Source organism: Anguilla anguilla, chromosome 8, assembly GCF_013347855.1.
Source record: "Anguilla anguilla isolate fAngAng1 chromosome 8, fAngAng1.pri, whole genome shotgun sequence".
NCBI classification, from domain to species: domain Eukaryota; kingdom Metazoa; phylum Chordata; class Actinopteri; order Anguilliformes; family Anguillidae; genus Anguilla; species Anguilla anguilla.
The window spans coordinates 38,673,988-38,693,667 of record NC_049208.1 but is presented as its reverse complement, the minus strand read 5'-3'; the positions used below and the strand labels follow the sequence as shown (position 1 = coordinate 38,693,667).

The 19,680-nt window shown below is 45.8% G+C and overlaps 1 protein-coding gene across 7 annotated transcripts in view; it reads left to right on the top strand.

Annotated features, from left to right (window-relative positions):
* The window catches only part of ppp1r9a (protein phosphatase 1, regulatory subunit 9A), a 53,178-nt gene extending 33,832 nt beyond the window's left edge, over nt 1-19,346 (top strand). For 5 of the 7 annotated variants that reach the window (XM_035428845.1, XM_035428844.1, XM_035428842.1 and 2 more), the window contains 12 exons: nt 1,752-1,981; nt 3,037-3,133; nt 4,268-4,424; nt 6,743-6,900; nt 8,580-8,757; nt 9,112-9,175; nt 9,608-9,661; nt 11,898-11,946; nt 13,967-14,086; nt 14,584-14,607; nt 15,110-15,292; nt 15,777-19,346. In XM_035428845.1, the coding sequence (XP_035284736.1) occupies nt 1,752-1,981; nt 3,037-3,133; nt 4,268-4,424; nt 6,743-6,900; nt 8,580-8,757; nt 9,112-9,175; nt 9,608-9,661; nt 11,898-11,946; nt 13,967-14,086; nt 14,584-14,607; nt 15,110-15,292; nt 15,777-15,986 (1,524 nt within the window). In that variant the 3' untranslated portion in view covers nt 15,987-19,346. The remainder of the gene's footprint in view (nt 1-1,751; nt 1,982-3,036; nt 3,134-4,267; nt 4,425-6,742; nt 6,901-8,579; nt 8,758-9,111; nt 9,176-9,607; nt 9,662-11,897; nt 11,947-13,966; nt 14,087-14,583; nt 14,608-15,109; nt 15,293-15,776) is intronic. The other 2 variants (XM_035428846.1, XM_035428843.1) reach the window with 1 other exon arrangement.
* Nucleotides 19,347-19,680: the final 334 nt, after the last annotated feature.

Sequence of the window (19,680 nt, the reverse complement as noted above, 5' to 3'; positions counted from 1 at the left end):
TGTTCTGTTGGTTTGAGACTATTTAAATGTTAAATGTAGAACATACACACAGCTGACAGCAACTAACACACTTTGGTATTTGAAAATCACATTTATTTTGCATTTATTTATCTTGCAGTCTCTAGACTTGAAATACCATTGTGTGCAGAAGCTGTATCCATTAAAAAAGATATTACAGATACATTTAGGTACTTAATTGATTGATGATTAAAGATTGAATTGCTTTGTGAATTAAACAGTTTCCTTTTAGAATATATGCATTCAGTATACAAAAATAACCAGTTTTATTATTAATTATCATATGCCCTTGACCACTGTCCTAGTGTCTGCTTTCTAGCTGTATCTCCCCTTGGAGTTAGAATTTGTGCACAAATCAGGGAGCAGGCATAAGGGAGTGCAGACCTGGCACTGAGTATATATTAGAGCCATAACCCATATAACCCTCTCTGCTTTTCATCTATTTGAATAAAATACAAATACATTCCAGGATCTGTGATTTAGGGTGTATTTTATCTGACCCTGAGCAGGATGTTGGTTTAGGGTGTGTTTTATCTGGTCCTGTGCAGGATATGTGATTTAGGGTGTATTCTATCTGGTCCTGTGCAGGATATGTGATTTAGGGTGTATTTTATCTGGTCATGTGCAGGATATGTGGTTTAGGGTGTGTTTTATCTGGTCCTGTGCAGGATATGTGATTTAGGGTGTATTTTATCTGGTCATGTGCAGGATATGTGGTTTAGGGTGTGTTTTATCTGGTCCTGTGCAGGATATGTGATTTAGGGTGTATTTTATCTGGGCATGTGCAGGATATGTGATTTGGGGTGTATTTTATCTGGTCCTGTGCAGGATATGTGATTTAGGGTGTATTTTATCGGGTCCTCTGCAGGATATGTGATTTAGGGTGTATTTTATCTGGGCATGTGCAGGATATGTGATTTAGGGTGTATTTTATCTGGTCCTGTGCAGGATATGTGATTTAGGGTGTATTTTATCTGGGCATGTGCAGGATATGTGATTTAGGGTGTATTTTATCGGGTCCTGTGCAGGATATGTGATTTAGGGTGTATTTTATCTGGTCCTGCACAGGATTTGTGATTTAGGGTGTATTTTATCTGGTCCTGTGCAGGATATGTGATTTAGGGGAGTTCTTTGTGTGTGTCTTTTGGTCGTCAAGGCATTTGTGTGTAGTTTCTCTCACTCGGTGTGTGTATGCATGTAGTTTCTTCTGCTATGTATGTGTTTGTGTATATCCTGTCAGACGTGTGTAGTTTTGCACACTGCATTTCTGTAGGTTGTTATTTGAGTGTGTGTGTGTGTGTGTGTGCGCATGTGTAGTCTCTCACTTAGGTGTGTGTGTGTGTGCGTGTGTAGTCTCTGACTCAGGTGTGTGTGTGTGTGTGTGTGTGTGTGTGCGCGTGTAGTCTCTGACTCCAGTGTGTGTGTGTGTGTGTGCATGTAGTTTCTCACTCAGGTGTGTGTGTGTGTGTGTGTGCGCATGTGTAGTCTCTCACTCCGTTGTGTGTGTGTGCGTGTGCGTATAGTCTCTGACTCCAGTGTGTGTGTGTGTGTGTGTGTGCGTGTAGTTTCTCACTCAGGTGTGTGTGTTTGTGTGTGTGTGCATGTGTAGTCTCTCACTGAGGTATGTGTGTGTGTGTGTGTGTGCGTGCGCATGTAGTCTCTGACTCCAGTGTGTGTGTGTGTGTGTGCGTGCGCATGTAGTCTCTGACTCCAGTGTGTGTGTGCGCTCTCAGCTGCAGGCAGTGGAGAAGGAGAAGCAGCGCTGGGAGAGGGAGAAGTCTCAGCTGCGTCAGAGCATCGAAGACAACAAGGAGAGGATGCTGAAGCTGGAGAGCTACTGGATCGAGGCCCAGACCCTCTGCCACACCGTCAACGAGCACCTGAAGGAGACGCAGAGCCAGTACCAGGCCCTGGAGAAGAAGTACAACAAGGCCAAGAAGCTCATCAAAGACTTCCAGCAGAAGTGAGTGCGTCTGTGTGGACCTTCATGCGCTACCCAAGTTTAATCACTTCTTATCCAGAAACACATTTCTTTACATACATTTATATGTTAACATTAAAATTTGACTTGCATTGATGAAAGCCTCACATCTGCTGTTACTGCACCGGAGATGCGTCTACAGGGGCTAGATATATAAACAATGCTGCCTTGCCTACATTTTGTAGTCAGTCAATGTGGCTCAGTCTCACTCTTATTTCCATGCTCTGGCTAAGCACAATCAAGAGATACACTTTAAGCTTTGCTGACTGAGCACAACAGCTATCCTTAACAATGTAAAATGAGTATTGTGCAAGTTATGAAATAAGTGTGCCTGCATTTATTGTTTGCAGTGCAGCATTGACAATGTGACTTATTTATTTTAATCTATGTCTTTGCACTGTATGTCTTATTTAAGTCAAATATGCTGTTTTATAGTACTCTGTTATTTGCAGCAGAATTACTTTTTGGTAATTCACAATTTTTGTATTTTTAATTATGCAAAATATTTTTTTAGGAAGTGAAATGTCCTTTTTGTAACAAGAAAAGGTGTGCGATTTGCAGCCAATGCTAATGTTTCTTGAGTGGGTTTTTGGAAAGCATTAAGTATTGTATTAGCATTCCGTGCGAGTTTGCCCTGCTAGAGGAAGAACAGAGCATCTCGCTCAGCGTGACCCGACTGCTGAGGTCACTCCCGTCAGAACGGCTCGCCTCCGCGGTCGGCGTGACCGGGCTTAATTGCCGTCGCCCAAGGGCGACCCCGCCGCGGCCGAGCCGGTTTTAATGGTGATGTTAAAGCCCCCCGAACGAACGAGACGCTTCGTTTGAGCGGCGCGGGCGGGCGGGCGGGCGAGAGGATGGGGAGGGCCGCGCCCGCGTCCTTGACGAGCCCGACGCTAATTGCGCCGCCGTGCGAGAGCGAGCTCCGCGCCATCGCTCTTCCCGGCCTGTCACGGCGCCTCGCCTCGGCGCCGCGGCGAGGAGAGAGAGCCCCGTCCTAATGACCCCGCCCCGCCCTCGCGGCCTGCTCCTCCTCTCAGGGAACTGGAGTTCATCCAGCGGGAGGAGGCGGAGAGGAAGAAGCTGGAGGAGGCTGAGAAGGCCCATCTGGTGGAGATACAGGCGTTGCAAGCAAGGGTAACTATCCATTTAAATCCGTCATTTACATTTACTGTATGTCCTTAACCACATGAAAATAAGGTTGACTGTGCAAAATACAGCACTGTAATAGAGTGGAGTAATGGAGTACCATACACACACACACACACACACAGACACACAGACACACACACACACGCACGCTCGCTCGCTCGCCCAGACTTTTATTCCAAATTTATTCCAACTGTAATAGGCTGTCATAGCATGTATTGACCCTGTCATCACCCGCCATGCATTATAATACATGCACATAATTGGGTCTAGCATCCGCACTGTAACAGAGTTGCCTTCTCCTTACACAAATGTGACTCATAAGGAATGTGGTTCATAAGGAATATATTTTAAAATAATATATTAATAATATATGAATTTTTATGATATATGAATTGCAGTATTGTGAAGTATCCTACAGTATAATTTATGAATAAAGTGCAATTCGTATTTTCGATCATGTGTGGTTTTCCTTTTAGATACTGTATATTAGTATGGTTCCTAATTTTGCACTGCGTTTGAAGAAAATATATTTTTAGTTAGTGTGGTTTGGTCCAGGCTAGGTTAGTCAGCCGTGCGTGGTGTACCTGCCATTGTAATAAACAGATTGCAGGGGGCAGCGCTGGCAGGGTGTTTGGAGGGCGTAGCCCTGCGTGTGGGTCGGGGCGCGCACACCTCCGCACGCTTGCTGACTGCGGCGCCCAGGGAATCGGCTCACGTCAGGCCGAGCCGCAGCTCGGCTCAGACTCGCACCGCCCCAGAGCCCCGCCCTGTTCTCCAGCACCTGGCGTCCCAGGACCGCTGCGGTTTAAGTGCAGTCAGCTCTACGGGGGAACGGCAGGCAGTGTCCCTCAGAACACATTCGCAAGCTCCCCAGGGAATTTCGCCCGAAGGGGCGTTTCGGGTCAACATGCACACACAATCGCGCGCTTCAGTTACATTATCGGGGCCTCTTCACTGGTCGGGCGGTTAGCCGCGACTTCGCCCCGACTGCTGCATTCGCTGCGCTGCGAACAGAAACGCGCACACAGAGACGCGTCCGCGCTCCCGGCTCTGGCGACGCAGCCGCGGTCGCGTGAGCACCCGTCCCCTGATCCGCCGTGGCTCGGCCTGTCCCTGCAGATCGCAGACCTGGAGGCGGAGCTGCTGCAGCTGATGAAGCGGAACGGCGCCCAGGTTAACAACAACAACAACAGCGCTGAGGCTCGGGCGGAGCCGCGAGGTTCGGCCGGGGCTGCCGCCGCCGCCGCCGCCACCGCTGCCGCTGCTGATGGAGGAGGTGAGGGTTCGAGGTGCTTTCTGGTTTTCAGGACAATGCCTTCGCGCGACCCCTCCCCCCTCCCCGAATACCGGCTCCCTCCACAGCGCCATGGGCGACGCTGGACTCAGCAGACCGCTTGGCGCGTTCCCTCCCTGGGGATTACGTGACGAGGACGAGCTCCGTCCCTTCGCAGCGCCTCCGCCCCCTTCCCGATCACGTGACCTCCTCCTCTCGTAGACCCTGCAGCTGCGGAGCGGGCGCAGAGGTGTCACATGATCGGGAAGGCGGGAGAGGAGCGCTCGGCTCTCATTTTCATCTCCTGCGTGTGCGTGTGCGTGCGAGAGCGCCCATCCCTGCGCATGAATTCCCTCTGGGCATTACACTATCCTGCTGAATAAAATGCCTTTGCTGAGGAACGTCAAGGTGTTGTTTTCCTCTAGTGACAGTGTGCTGCAGCACTGTAGTGTAATGGTAGGTCCCAGGTGCTACTTTAGCCTTTAGTACAGTACACTGAATAACTTTAGCAAATATCCATGTATTAATGGACTAAAATATAAGCCATGTTACACAGCAAGGCTAAGGACATTTCATAAGCATGTGGATCAGGGTGGCCAGATCTGCTGGATCTGCTGGGTTTTTGTTGTTATTCAGCACTTAATATATAAAATAAAGCAGTTGGCTACACAGTTAGCTCACCTCGCATGGCTTCTTGGGTCTAAACCGGTGGCTGATTTTTGATTGAAAACAAACCCAGGTGACCCTGTAACTCTGCAGGCCCAGGGATAGGTTACTGCTGGTGGACATCATTCTAAAGCAGGGGTCTGTAGCTTTGATCCTGGAGGATTGCAGTATATGCAGCCTTTTTTGGTTTCCTTTCTTCAGCAGGCAATTTAGGCCTTAAAAACAGGGCCACACAATGAATAAAACGAAACATTGTGTAGTTTCAGATCCCTGCTGTATATCGGATACATTTTTCTCATTACAGGATCGGGGACAACATTGATGGGCAGTGACTGTGAACTGTGGATGTTTTTGGTTAAACATGTTACTGCTTTAAAAATGTAATAAGATATTAATATATTACTCACCCACCCGAGTGATATCAGCACTGAAGAAATGGATAAACAGTCTTATCCATTTCTCTCTTAAATGGAATTGGCTCTGAATAAATTTTTTACTTAAGTGCTTTACTTATTTTTATGCTTTTTGGGTAAATATACTCAGTCAACTGCAATATAAAACCATTTTTATACACTAATGTAAGCAGTATCATAAGGCATTTTTCCACCAATGAACTTTTTCTTCGCATTCAGCAGTGAACACAGCAGTAAAGAGATAAAATTGATTTTCTGTCTGTTGCAGTAAACACGGGAGTGCTCTCTGGTTGCAGTTTTCAGCACAGAGGCATTTTCACCCCATAATTCCGCCCTCTCTCACCAAATAACACGATGAAAGGTGACACGGTTTCCGAACGCAGACCCAGAGCCATGCTGATTGAATGAGGCGCAGTTTCAGACGCTATCAGGGAGAGGACAAGGCGAAAACTTCTGCTTTTCTGCGTACCTCCCCACCCCCGTGATAACTGACAGAAACTTTTGGCCCATGCAGATGAAGCACCATAAGTTTTAGCGAGATGTACTTTCATTGTTACGTCTGGGTGCTGCGTAGCGTGAAAGCTGTGAGTTGAGAAAAGTGCTGCGTTGCGTTGTTAAATTGGTGTTCCCAGTGCTGTGTTGTGTTGTTTAATCGGTGTTCCCGGGGCTGTGTTGTGATGTTAAATCGGTGTTCCTGGGGCTGTGTTGTGTTGTTGAATCGGTGTTCCCAGTGCTGTGTTGTGTTGTTTAATCGGTGTTCCCGGGGCTGTGTTGTGTTGTTATATCGGTGTTCCCGGGGCTGTGTTGTGTTGTTATATCGGTGTTCCCGGGGCTGTGTTGTGTTGTTAAATCGGTGTTCCCAGTGCTGTGTTGTGTTGTTTAATCGGTGTTCCCGGGGCTGTGTTGTGTTGTTAAATCGGTGTTCCCAGTGCTGTGTTGTGTTGTTTAATCGGTGTTCCCGGGGCTGTGTTGTGTTGTTAAATCGGTGTTCCCGGGGCTGCGTTGCGTTGTTGAATTGGTGTTCCTGGGGCTGTGTTGTGTTGTTAAATCGGTGTTCCCAGTGCTGTGTTGTGTTGTTTAATCGGTGTTCCCGGGGCTGTGTTGTGTTGTTAAATCGGTGTTCCCGGGGCTGTGTTGTGTTGTTAAATCTGTGTTCCCGGGGCTGTGTTGTGTTGTTAAATCGGTGTTCCCGGGGCTGTGTTGCACTGTTAAATCGGTGTTCCCGGGGCGGCCCCGTGTCAGATCTCAGCAGGGCGGTGCCGGAGACGGAGCGGCTGGACAGCGAGGCGCTGAAGGCTCGGGCTCAGCTCGCCGGAAAGGCCTGCAGGCAGAGACCATCCAGGTCACTGCTCAGAGACAGCATCAGCTCCACTGAGGGAGACGACAGCCTGGAGAGGAAGGTGAGACACACACACAAGCACACACACACACGCTCACACAAGCACACCCACACACATATATACACACACACGCTCACAGGCACACGCACACACACACACAAGCACACACACACACACGCTCACAGGCTCACACAAGTACACAAAAACACACACACACACAAGCACACCCACACACACACACACACACTCACAGGCTCACACAAGTACACAAACACACACACACACACACACACACACGCTCACAGGCTAACACAAGTACACAAACACACACACACACACACACAAGCACACCCACACACATACACACACACACACACACTCACAGGTACGCACACACACACACACAAGCACACACACACACACACACACACACACATACACATACATACAGGTACACTCACACTCACAAACACACACACAGGCACACACACACAAGCACACAAACACACACACACACACACACACACACACAGGCATGCAAACACACATACAGACACACAGACAAGATTATTAATATAAACTCAAGTCAATTACCCAGCCTGGCAGAGCATCTCCTGGGAAGATACCCAGATTCTGGTGGTGTCTATGGGTTGCAGACTTCAGGTAGTCACCAAATGCAAAGGATTTGCAACCAAGTAATAATATGGCGACTTTATTTAAGGTTATGTTCATTTGTCCAATTATTTTTGGTCCCCTAAAATGGAAGGACTAACTATAAAAAAGGCTGTAATTCTGCAAGGATCAATCATAATGGATGGAAATACCTTTATATAAAATTGATAGTCTGCACCTTAACGTCATATTTATTTTTCCAATGAAATCTTTGTGCTGGACAGAGCCAAAACAGCAAATTGTGTCACTGTCCAAATACTTATGGACTACACTGTATCTATGTACAAACATCATGGAGCTGAAGTAATTGTTACTCTTAAAATATAATAGTTGTATTCTTTCATATGGCTTTCCAGCTGTTCAGCTATTTGGGTGAAATTCTGTTTAATTGTGTTTAATTGTATTTTTTGTTCCTGAAAACTACTGCTACTGTATAAAGCTCCAAGGTGCACTTTCGGCCGGTTAATGATGCCTCTTGTCGTTTTGTTTTGTCAGGTTTTATGTAATATAGTTTTAATTTCTGTGCCTGCACCCTGTGGCACAGAGTTAATCTCCTGTGGTGTCGAATCTTATTCTGTCTTCCATATATAATTGCTTGTATTAATGACCCGCTGAGTCTTTAAAAACTGTTACCACATAAGCAATATTTTTCTCCCCTTTGTAGATCACCTCTAGTACTAATACCATAAATGGTAGAGATTCTGTGTAGTGATATTCTTGTATATTTCCCCCCCAAATACTCAGAAACCCAGAATTAAACATTAAATGTGTTGTGTCCTTGTACCTATGCCTATGAATTACCTTTGAATAAATTGCTTCTGTGATTTATTGTTTTATTTACATAGTTTTAAATATTGTACAATCACTAATGTTTACTGTAATCGTAGCTCACACCACAGTGACCCAGGTGGTAACACTAGCCAGAGTGTAGTGATGTCCTCTTGGCAAATGGCAGATTTAGAGTGAAAAGGCCCCAGGATGAGATCACAGTTTGGATCCGGGCTGTGATTGGTCTGTATGTAGCACGGCAGGGTGGTAACATGGCGCTGGTCGCCTCTCTCCCCCAGGCTGCGGAAGGCTACGACAGCCCCTCCCACGGGGTCAGGTCCTCCCTCTCCGACTCCGGCGCCTCCTCGCTGTCCGCCGCGGACGCCGCGGAGACCTGCGCCGGGAGGGCGGGCAGACCGGGCGCCGGCGGCGACGCGTCCCCCCGGCACCAGCCGCGGAAGGGCGGAGACGAGGGAGGTCAGTTCAGAACACGCGTCCGCAAAGAGGCGTCTGTCACCTTGGCTTTATGATGCAATTACACCGCCTCTTAGTCTCTGCTCATTTTTAATTGCTTTGCCGGAAGATAATTCCTGCAGGCCCTTGAATGTTCAGTATGATTAACACTTGGCTCCGCCAGTTGGTTGGCCGTTGGTCAGCGCTGTGGTGTTTTCGCAGTCCTGCTGTGCTGTTATTGTCCCATGACTGTTCCCGGTGCAGTGAGTTAGCCTGCGGCAGTGTCATGTGACTATGCTGCCCTGCTGTGCTGTTGCAGTGCTGTGACTGTTCCCAGTACAGTGTTCTATGCTGGAGCATTTATGTGTGTTTGTGCAGGGTCTCAGTCCCCACTTGCGTCCTGTCCTTCCGAGAAGACAAACAGAAAGGTCTTCGATGTCGGGTAAGTTGATGATGATGATGATGGGAGTGGTAGTGGTGATGATGATGATAGTGAAGATTACGATAATGAAGAAGGTGGTGAGAGTGATTATGGTGGCTTGATCATGAGTAAGATGATTAAGCAGGTGATGACAAGGACACATAGACCTTGGGTAAAATTACATAATCCAAGAGGCACTGCTTGCGTATGTATGCCTTAAATTCTTATAATCCCAGGCTGCACTCATACATTGGAGTACACTGCAGAAGTGGTATAGTTTTAAACATAAAAAAACATACAATGATAATTAAAGTATTATAATCAAAGGTAAAATAACCATGGAAACAAATCAAAGTCATGTGATAGCTGCATTCAATATACATTATCGGGAAGAGAAAGAACTGGAGTGATCATAGGCTACCCTAAAAGCCTGGCCACCCTTTGTCCCCACAGGTCTCCACTAAGGCACAGCAAAGGCAGAGAGTCTAGACTGTCTTCTGGAAACAGGTAAGACCACAAAACCAGCACCACTTCATTTAAATCTAAACTGATCAAATGTAACTATATGCAGTTAGCATTTCTTCTCTCAATATAGGCCAGTTCCTTTCTGAAAATGTGTTTTATTTTTTGGTTCATTATTATTACTTCATTAATTCCTAAAAGGCATACTATGCAGGATTTTTTAGCCTTGCTATCTCCTGTGTTTACAAACGAAGAAGTCTCATCTCTGTCTTCAACCCAGGTCAACTCATCTGAGTTCCCAAACGAGTCACAGACTCGCAAATTCATTAGAAACTACCGGAAAATTTCTCCCATCAATTACTTCAACCGGATATTACATTGTCCAGTCGGGACCACAAACCGGGCATGTACAAGTACTTTGAAAACCAGGCATTCTAGTCAACAAAATCATACGTATAGCAATCCTAGTTGGATAGCTGGAGGTAACGTTACTTACAGGTCTAACAGAAAACAAGCCAACTCCATGTCGGCTTTCATCCCCTTGGCGAACAGCAGCTCAAGCCACCAAGGAAAAGCAATTCCAAGGTTAGCTCTAGTTCTACCCTGAGCCCTGTCAGCTTGTCTTTTTGCTTTCCTGTATCTGAGCCATTACATCTGCTAGCTAGCTAGCAACAAACACCCTGCTGCTGTGTAGCCACACCCACCCCTCCCCATACAGAAAAGAATGCCATATAAGAAATGATAATATAGAGATAATGAGATTCATTTCAGCATTAAGTATATCACTGAAATTAGGAGAGAGGATATATTTTGGCAATGATATTTTGTGATATAACAGCATACAAATATTCCTCTTTAGTCAGTTCTGTCCTTGTTTATCGGTTTGATTTAATGCTGAGGTTTTTTAGAATTTATGCAACACAAAGTAAGCAGGATAAAAACAAAAGGAGATGCTCTACAATGGGCTTACATTTTGACAAAAAATGTACGCGGTTGAGCACCCCTTCAGCGTGGGTGGATACATTTACTGTAGTCTCTGCCCTTTATCATCGTGATAGGGTGTGTCATTCTGTCAGCGAGTTGACACAGTATTATGGCGTAACAGGCAAATGGAGAAGGTTTTGATTTATATAGAGAGCAGCAGTTTATATAACGGTGCCCCAGGTCCCCGGGCGATGCGTTGCGGTTGTCTGGCACTGGAAGCAGTCACTGCCACGGCAACCGGAAGGCGTGGCCAGACACCGCACGCAGCAGCAGGCTTACCGCGCTGTGACCGCTACGGAGTTGACCGCATAGAAGCTACCCACGTAGATCTGGTCCTGTGAAGCAGGCCCTTTCTTGCACCGTCTTTTACTTTACCGGACTAGACCAGAGTTTAGTAAAGGCTCGTGAAGGCATTTGCACCCGCAAAGCCACCAGAGAGCACAAAACCGCACAAGACGATGCAGAGGGCCTAATTTACTGAGACCCTTAGAAAACCTTTTAGCGCACACAAAATCAATAACACAACCAACGATTGGTGCAAAACGAATACCATGACCTGTCATTGGCCATGTTATTGGTTTTGTGTGTGCTAAAACGTTTGACACATACTAAAGGTCTTAGTAAATAAGGGTACCGTACAAGGTTATCTGAAGTTTGTGGTAAGTCCTCCAGTGTGTTCTCAGCACAGGAGCGCAGCTGGAGTTTTAAAATAAATCCTGTCTTTAGATCCAGGATCTAACCCGTGTTCTCCGTGTTTGTTATCTGAAAATGGTCATGGAAGCAAGGGGGTACAGTGTGGACATCTATCAAAGCTGAGATGAGTGGGTACTCCAGGCGTCTGAAAATGTGTGACACAAGCTCATCAAAATTCATCTTTATGAACGCCAATAAAGGACAGTATTTATTACCATATAAAATATGAATCACTTATCAAATTTTGTCAAGCCTTGTAGATATTGGGCCTATAAACATCTGGCTATATTTCCCAGAATCTTTATTTGACAGTTACTACAAGTTACAGTGATATAGCCAAATGACACACAAATGTGTCTTTTTAAAAACAACATAAATCCTCTGTAACTATTGTAAAATGACATACTACTCCTTGGCACCAGTACAAAGAGTTTTAAAATAACTTCTGTCTTTAGGTTTGTTCTCTGTGTTTTTTTATTTGATAATGGTCATGGAAATGAGGGGTGTAAAGTATCCTCCTCCCTCCCTCCCTCCCTCCCCCTCTTCCTCTGCTTCCCTGTCTCCACTGCATTAGCAGCCACCAATAACCCTTCCTTCTCTACAGTTCCACAGATCTGTCTGCGGAGAACAGTCCGGAGAAGCTCAAGCCCAAGGTACGCAAACAGAACCCCAGACTAATAACACTGATCTGTTGTGAGCATGTGCAGTCCAGCCAGTACAATGCGCAGAGTCGCCAGTACATCGCATCTCCGTATCCTGAGCGGGGTGCCAGCCCCTGTGTAAAACGGTAAAATTGACTTACGGCTCCACTGTTTGTGACCAACGTACAGTAGCATTCCACAGTGCGGATGCTCTGTCTCGGGCGTGACATGCTGTCAGATAGTCTGAATTCATACGCAAACAGCCGTTGGCAGTGGAATGTGTGAAAGTAAAAGGATGCACCAAAATGTGAGCGAGCCTAGTATTGTTCATAATGAATGAATTTTTAAGCCATGAAAATGACAGTCTCTTTTTGCATCTCTGTTGAACAGAAATCCCTCTCCTGGCCACATTTCTTTTCCTATTCTTATTATGTGGTATCGTGTTTCATTTTTTTAAATCTTCAATCGTGTTTTATAAAGTTAGAAACGATAGTGCATGTACAGCAGCACGTATGTGAATACTATTAGACAATGTATAATCTGGTGATTACAAACTAAGTACCAATTATCAGCAGCAAGCTGATCAGTTCAATAACTGACAAACATGATCATGCAATCACTTTCCCAATGGGTAAAATGAATTTGTATTAAATCTTGCTGCATTGTAACAGCTGTGTGACATAAGATCCCTGATTCAATTGCAAATGTTTGACTAAGCACAGGAAGTAGAATTGCCATGTAAGAATCTGCTGTCTGTCTCTACAGCTGTGTATGATTTCCCCATAAATCCAGTACAAATAGTTTATGTGAGTTCTCTCCAGCAAAATAATCTTGAAAATCACATACAAGTAAATAAGCAAAGTCCGAAATGTGTTGGCACGGAGAAAACATTGGTTGCATATTATGTTCAGGTATGGATGCGTTATTTCAGATTTAGTTGCCCCAGTGGCCTTTGCATGTGGGGAGCAGCCAGTTGCTACTACATAAGCTGCTTTTTGGACTTCTAAATACACAGCTACTGTCCAAGGCCTTGCAGAGCAGCCTAATCCTCACAGGGCACAAGTTTATGCTGGCATCATGGAGTTTTCTGAGAAGCTGCCCGGCCATTTTGTGCCGATATGCCTAAGCAAAAATATACAAAAATTACCCAGCGAGGCACAATCATCATGCAGATGTGATAGAAAGAGACAGCCTGAGGCTGTGTGCCACCGCAGGCCAGAGACGTGATTGGCTCAGACCTGGTCACCTGTCCCTGGCCGACCCCCTGGCTGAGGGGTGACTTACGCGCATCCACCTATCTTTCCACGGTCCCTGCGTGAAGCTCTACAAACTCTGAAGCGGATCGCGGGCGAGCGGACCAATCAGCTCCTGGCTTTCCGGGAGCTTTGCCTTGATCGCAGCGTCACTGGCCGAGACCGAGCACCCGCTGGCACCGCTTGTGTCAGAGCGTGACTCAGCTTTAGCCCACGTCTCCTCAAACTCAGAGCGGCCCGCCCGCGGGACCAGAGCAGAGCAGCGAGAGAGCGAGCAGAGCAGAGGAGAGCGGACTGCTAGGGATGGAAATGTTACATAAAAGCTCAGCCAGTCAAATTCCTCACGCAAAACATGGTGTAAATCCTGGGCTCAGGCAGTCAAATTCCTCACGCAAAACACGCTGTAAATCCTGGGTCTTCCGCCACGGCCTGGCGTTACTGGCAAATATCTTGCAAGACGTGTGAGAGAATCTTAAACCTTTCACTTTGCTGGACAGAAAGCATTCAAGTATGTTTTGTGATAGGATTCATTACTGGTGTTCATTTCTGAGGTAAATTTACAAAAGTGCAAATAAAATTAACAATCCAATGCACATAATCTTGTGTGATTATGAAATGATAGTTACTTTTTAAATGAAATGCTCATCAATTACCGAATTGAATTGCTTTCTGTAGAATAATTTAAATTCCTGTTAGCGTCCGTCAGTTCTTGTTAGCGTCTTGTTAGCGTCCGTCAGCATTTGAAATGCGTGAACCTGCCGAATTTACTTCGCACACAGAGCCCCGCTCTGAACGACGACTTCAGCGCCAGCAGCGCCAGCTCGGCGGACTTCAGCGGCCTGCTGGCCGACCCCAAGCTTTCGGGCCGCTGCCACACCCCGGCCCTGTCGTCGGACGAGGTGAGAACCCGCACCCGCACGCACGCGCGTGCGGATCCGCTGCCCCGCTGGGTCCGTGCCGGCCTCCCTGCACTCTGCATTCGGCATGTGTGCAACCGCGTAGCTTTCAGAGCGTTCGGTAACTACTGTACGAACGCACGCACGAGGGGAGACATTTTAAGCTGCTCCCGTTGCACTGTAAAACAGACCTTTGCCACCACACGGAATGAATATCCTGCTTTTGAAAACCTGGAAGTTATCTAGCAAGGCTTTTTAGCAGGATTGTCACGAGTTGTATTTTTTGTTTATCAGCAGATGTGGATGGCAAACGAAGAAACGTTTTTTTTAACGTAATGGTCTGTTCGTCTGTCTGTTGGGTTTTTTTTTTTGTTTTTTTAACTCAGCATGTTTGATCAATTTTCTGTCTTTGGCTACATCTTTATTGCGTCATTATTGTTATTCTCCATTTCCATAAACAACCCCGCCTCTTCCACATGCTCTCGCGCCCCATTGGTCAGAGCTTGGATATGATAGAGGATGAGGTGAGATTCAGCATGTACTGTCAGTGTGTGGTACTGGGGCTGAGGGTTGCATGCGCTCGTTGTTCAGTCGCTGGTGTAAGGATGGGAACATCGCTCCCGGTGCATAGCAGTCCGAGCCATTCCAGGTTTTACAGCGAGCACGTAAGTCTTCAGATTGGAAGCCTCCTGCTGGTTGGGAGCTAACCTGCTTCTTGATTGGCTGAACCCGCTATGAATCGGGAGCGCTATTTCAGACCCCATCCTTCAAACTTAAATAGCATCGTTCTGCATTTTCGGCTAGCATTTTGAGTGGCGGGCTGGTGTCATAAACTGAGAAAGCGCAGCCTGCACGTTGCCTGTTCAAGGACTTTCTGCTACTCTGCTATAAGTGTGGATGCTTCGCAGCAGGGTTGCGGGGCGGTTGTGTGTGTGTGACGTCCGTTCCGTCGCTGGCGTGGTGCATGCAGCTGTTCCCCTTGAATCGAAGCGGTGTGCGTAACGCGCTAACTGTTCCCGCGAGGAGATCCTGGACGAGGCCCAGGCGCCCAAAGCGCACCAGTGGCAGAACCGCTGCGTGCTGGAGTGGAACTGCCAGCAGGTGTCCCGCTGGCTGATGGGCCTCAACCTGGAGCAGTACGTCCCGGAGTTCACCGCCAAAAACGTGGACGGAGGGCAGCTCCTGCAGGTGGACGGCACCAGCCTCAAGGTGAAGCTCGTAGACCGAAGCACTGCTCACAAGGCTCGAGGGGTTGGAGAGCTGTCTGCTCGATTCCAGGCCTTTAGAGTGTGTCGAAGTGTCCTTGAGCAAGACGCCTAACCCCAATTGCCTTGCACGGCTGCCTTTGGGCTGCCTTATTGGTGTGCAAGTGGGTGTGTGAATGGGTGAATGAGAGGCATTAATTGTAAAGAGCTTTGTGCAGTAGTTGCAGGAAAATGCGCTATATGCATTCACTATTTACCATTTGAGAAAAACTTGTACCGTCAGATGTACCGTCAGTCGCTTTGGAAGTCCCTCTCTAAGGCAGCTGGAAGATATACAGCAATAATAATTGTAATGCTACTAATAATGACCGGAACAGAACACCATTTGTAATAGTAGTAGTAACAGCAGACGTATTGATAAACTAGTATCAGTATGAATGAAGCATAACTGAGGGAAGCTGAGAGTTTTCTCCCCTGTGTGTGTTCAGGCCCTGGGCGTGGCCTCCTCCCAGGACCGCGCCCTGATAAAGAAGAAGGTGAAGGACCTGAAGGCGCTGATGGAGAAGGCCCGGAGGAACCGCGAGAAGCAAGAGAAGCAGCGGGAGAAAGCGCGCCGGAAAGAGCTGGAACAGATGCAGAGGCAGGCCCGCAACGGCAGCAAGTCGTCCGGCGAGCCAGCAGAGGGCGCCACCGAGTGACAAGCCGGGCCGATCCAGCAGCACCTTCTTTTTTTCCAGTGGCTGGAAAGCGGAGCGGGGGACTCGCGTGAGAGAGCCGCCACTGCGCCACTTGCTAGGGGACCACCAAGCCGCCGTTCCTACGGGAAACGAGCCGAAAACGCTCGGGCCGGGCTCAGAGGCTTCATCTCACTCGCGCTTTGGGATTTAAAAAAAAAAAAATCAACCGTTTTTTCCTCCCTTTGCTGGTTTTTATGTTTTGGTTTATTGTTTGCAGTGTTCTGTCCCCACACACTGGATCTCATGACACTCACACTCCTCAAGTCAGCTTCAATTGGGTCTGTAGGCATCATCTTACTAGGCTGTATTTCAACCACCTTTAGGTGTAATGTAATTGTAAATATATACATATATATATACATATATATATATATTATAACATAAAAGTCTGATGTGCCATTTTTAATATGAGAAACCTGTGTATATGCTGTGTAGATTTCTTAAATCTTTTTTTGCTTTGCGGAAGCACACTGGATAGGCCTGGATTGCATAGCCACTCCGAGTAGAATGCCTTGCACATTATTTCGGCACATAGACGGGCTGCTGCTTTTCCCCTGATCTCGACTGGAGAAACTGGAACCCTCGTGCCGCAGCTGCGGATTGGCCGGAGTGACGGCGAGCTGCCCGACTCGCACTCCGCGGCGACTGAGCGCGGGCGAAGGGCTATCGCTCCGTCTCCGCGTCCTCTCGGCTGCAGGACGTCCCACAGCGCAATGCAAGACACGCAAAATACGAACGTTCGGGAGCGGAACGGGTAAAGATCAGCTCAGACGTCGGCTGACCACTCGCGTTTTCACGAGGAAAATGCGATTTCCGCTCCAGACGTGGGAGAGCGTTTCTCTGCGTTCGCTCAGAAGCATTTGGCCTTATCGGGTTTTGACAGGTAGCACGGACGCTGGAGGGCAGTATTCTAACTTTTATGGACTTATGACAAAACCAAACAGTACTTCGATAGCAAGAATGCAGCGCTATAAAAATTGCCGCCAGCTCTATTGCTTTAATAGCCTCCATTTTGAGAGCTTTTAGGTTTCCAGAAACTCAAGGTCATTTTGCCTTTAGAATTTTAGATTTCTCTGGAATACATTTCCCTTGTCTGCAGATGTTTTGGTACCTCATTTGTCAGCTAGTATATTTTCCTTTTAAAGTGCTATATAAAGAAAGTGTTGGAAATGTGTTGATACGGAGAAAGACAGAATCGTGTTCAGTGTTTGATTTTGACCTAAGGTTTGCCCTGCGCTGCAAAGATCCCCATTTACACTCCTTTATCTCCGCATGGTCACTCATGCCCTCGGGATAACACAACACCCTCCCTTTTACACCTCCTTCGAAATTGCACGGCGATGTGTAAGATATCTGTAGACATCAAGTGTTTCCTTTGACATTTTTACTAGCGCACAGAAAGTGGTCTGTCATTTTGTCATGTGACTTCTGTGAATGTGCGGCCATTTTCCATGTTTTTGTCCTGCACTTCATCTCTATATTTATTTGCATCTTTTTGTTTCAGTTGAGGGCTTAGATGATTTACGGCTGAGAGCTTAGGTAATTTTTTATATTGAGGCTCTGAGCTGTAACGCCGTACCAAAGGCACAAAATGGCTGCTGAAGTTTCTTTCGTATGCTCCCTGCAGCTGGAAGTTTGTGCAGTGTGGGTCGAGTGGGTGAAAAATGCTCATTGCTTATCCTCTGGAGGTATTAATCTATTTAAATATTAATATACATATTAATACATCATTGTGTCACTTCACACTGGGACTAAATTATTATTAGTCCTACTAAAAAGTGGAATAGTTACAACTTATCTACAGAATTATCATAATCAAAACAACTGATCATAATTTTACTCCACAAAACCTTTTTTTTTGTTCCTTTTTGCCAAATAAGAAATAATCAGAAGTCTCAGGATGAGAAGTTTGAACATAATTATGATGAAGACATTAAATATTAAAGAAACCTAATGATATTAATTTTAAAGTAGGCTTGCATTATAACATCTTTTGAGGTCCCTTTTTTGACAATAAATTGAATTCTCCTGTCCTAATTTCTTCCCCTGAATTACCCTGAGTTCAACAAAAACTATTTTATCAAAAGCTAAAACACTGTTCTCCATTTTATGGTCTGAGAAAGCCAGAAAGACATTATGAACAGAAGAATAGAATAGAAGGTTTCTTCACATAAAAAATACGGAGTTTATGATGCTAGAAAAGAAGATATATCACATTACAAAAAAAATTCTATAGGAGTTTTATGATGCAAGCTATACAAGAAGGTATCTTCACATTAAAGTAAAAAAATGCAGAAAGAGTTTATGATGCGAGTTGACAAGATATATACATAAGGTATATGTGCATAACACTTTCACAAATAATGACCTCAAACGCTGGCAACGAACGTTCTTTAGATATCCCAGAATTCCCCGCCTGTGAACATTACTGTACTTGATGTATTTTTTACATGCTGAAAGCAATATAACTTTGGAAAGTCTCGTTTTATATTGTGTGAGTCCCTCAATGTTGGGACCAATGCGAGGGCTACATTGTCTGTCAACAGAAATACAAGGAAGGGGGGATGTTCAGAGCTGATCGGGTTTTATATCAAAGATGTACATAGCATTGCACTGTCTTGACATTGTGTATGTGCTGAATTTTGATTTGAAGTATTTTGTCACCATTTTAGGCCTCTGTTCAATCCCACCAAGGTGCGACGTGTCCTCAACTTTGTGTAACAAATTTCTTAAGCTATGTTGTTATTATTTAATGTGTTCATTTCTTATGGCACTTTTTTGTTATTTTCATTGAGTGACCTATGAACTCACAATGTTGTTTACGCTAAAGAACTTAACACTTGCCTAGATATCTGATCTACAGGTAAGGATGAAGCGTGCGGTGGTCAGATTGAATAGAGGTCATACTGTACTACTGAAATGTTGAAAGGGCAGCTAACAGTTGCACTGGAAATGGTAAAATCACTGTAAAGTCACTGTTTTGCGATGTAAAAACACGGTTTCTTTATTGGTTCATTATGCAGTATCTTGAGTTATACCGTAGAAATCAAGCCAACGTAGGTACAGCCAGTACAAATAGCATGCGAAAGGTTATAGCTTTTATTTATTTATTTTTTTTTACTTCATACTTGCATGAAGGAGACCCATAGGTGCCATGTCTGTGTTGTCGGCACTCCATTTAAAGTTTTGAGTTTCAGGTCCCTGTTTAGTTAGCATAAGACCAAGGGACACTGCCTCTGAATGGCCCAAGGTCAGCCTCTGAATCCTGTTTGATTTGTAAATACACCCTGTTCCAGAAATACAGTGAAAGTTCATTCCAGACAGCGTGTGTGACAGTGTTTTTTCTTTCTTTTCCATTTTTCAACTTCTAAGTGCAAAGGTACACCTCCTTGTTTTCCCTGCATGCATGCAGCCAGCCATGGCAATAGTTAAATATACAGGGGGGGATATTTCCAAGACCTTTAGCGCCTTAGTATATTATCTTTAAGGCTGTATGGCTAAGTATGCTGTGCTGACAGTGAGAGTGGCTGCATTTAGTGACATCATTCATAAAGTTGTGGGAAACAGAAATACTTTGGTGCTACATCATGAACTAAAGAATTTTAATGTTGACAGGTATTATTCTAAATACTGAAAACGGTAAAATTAACTATTC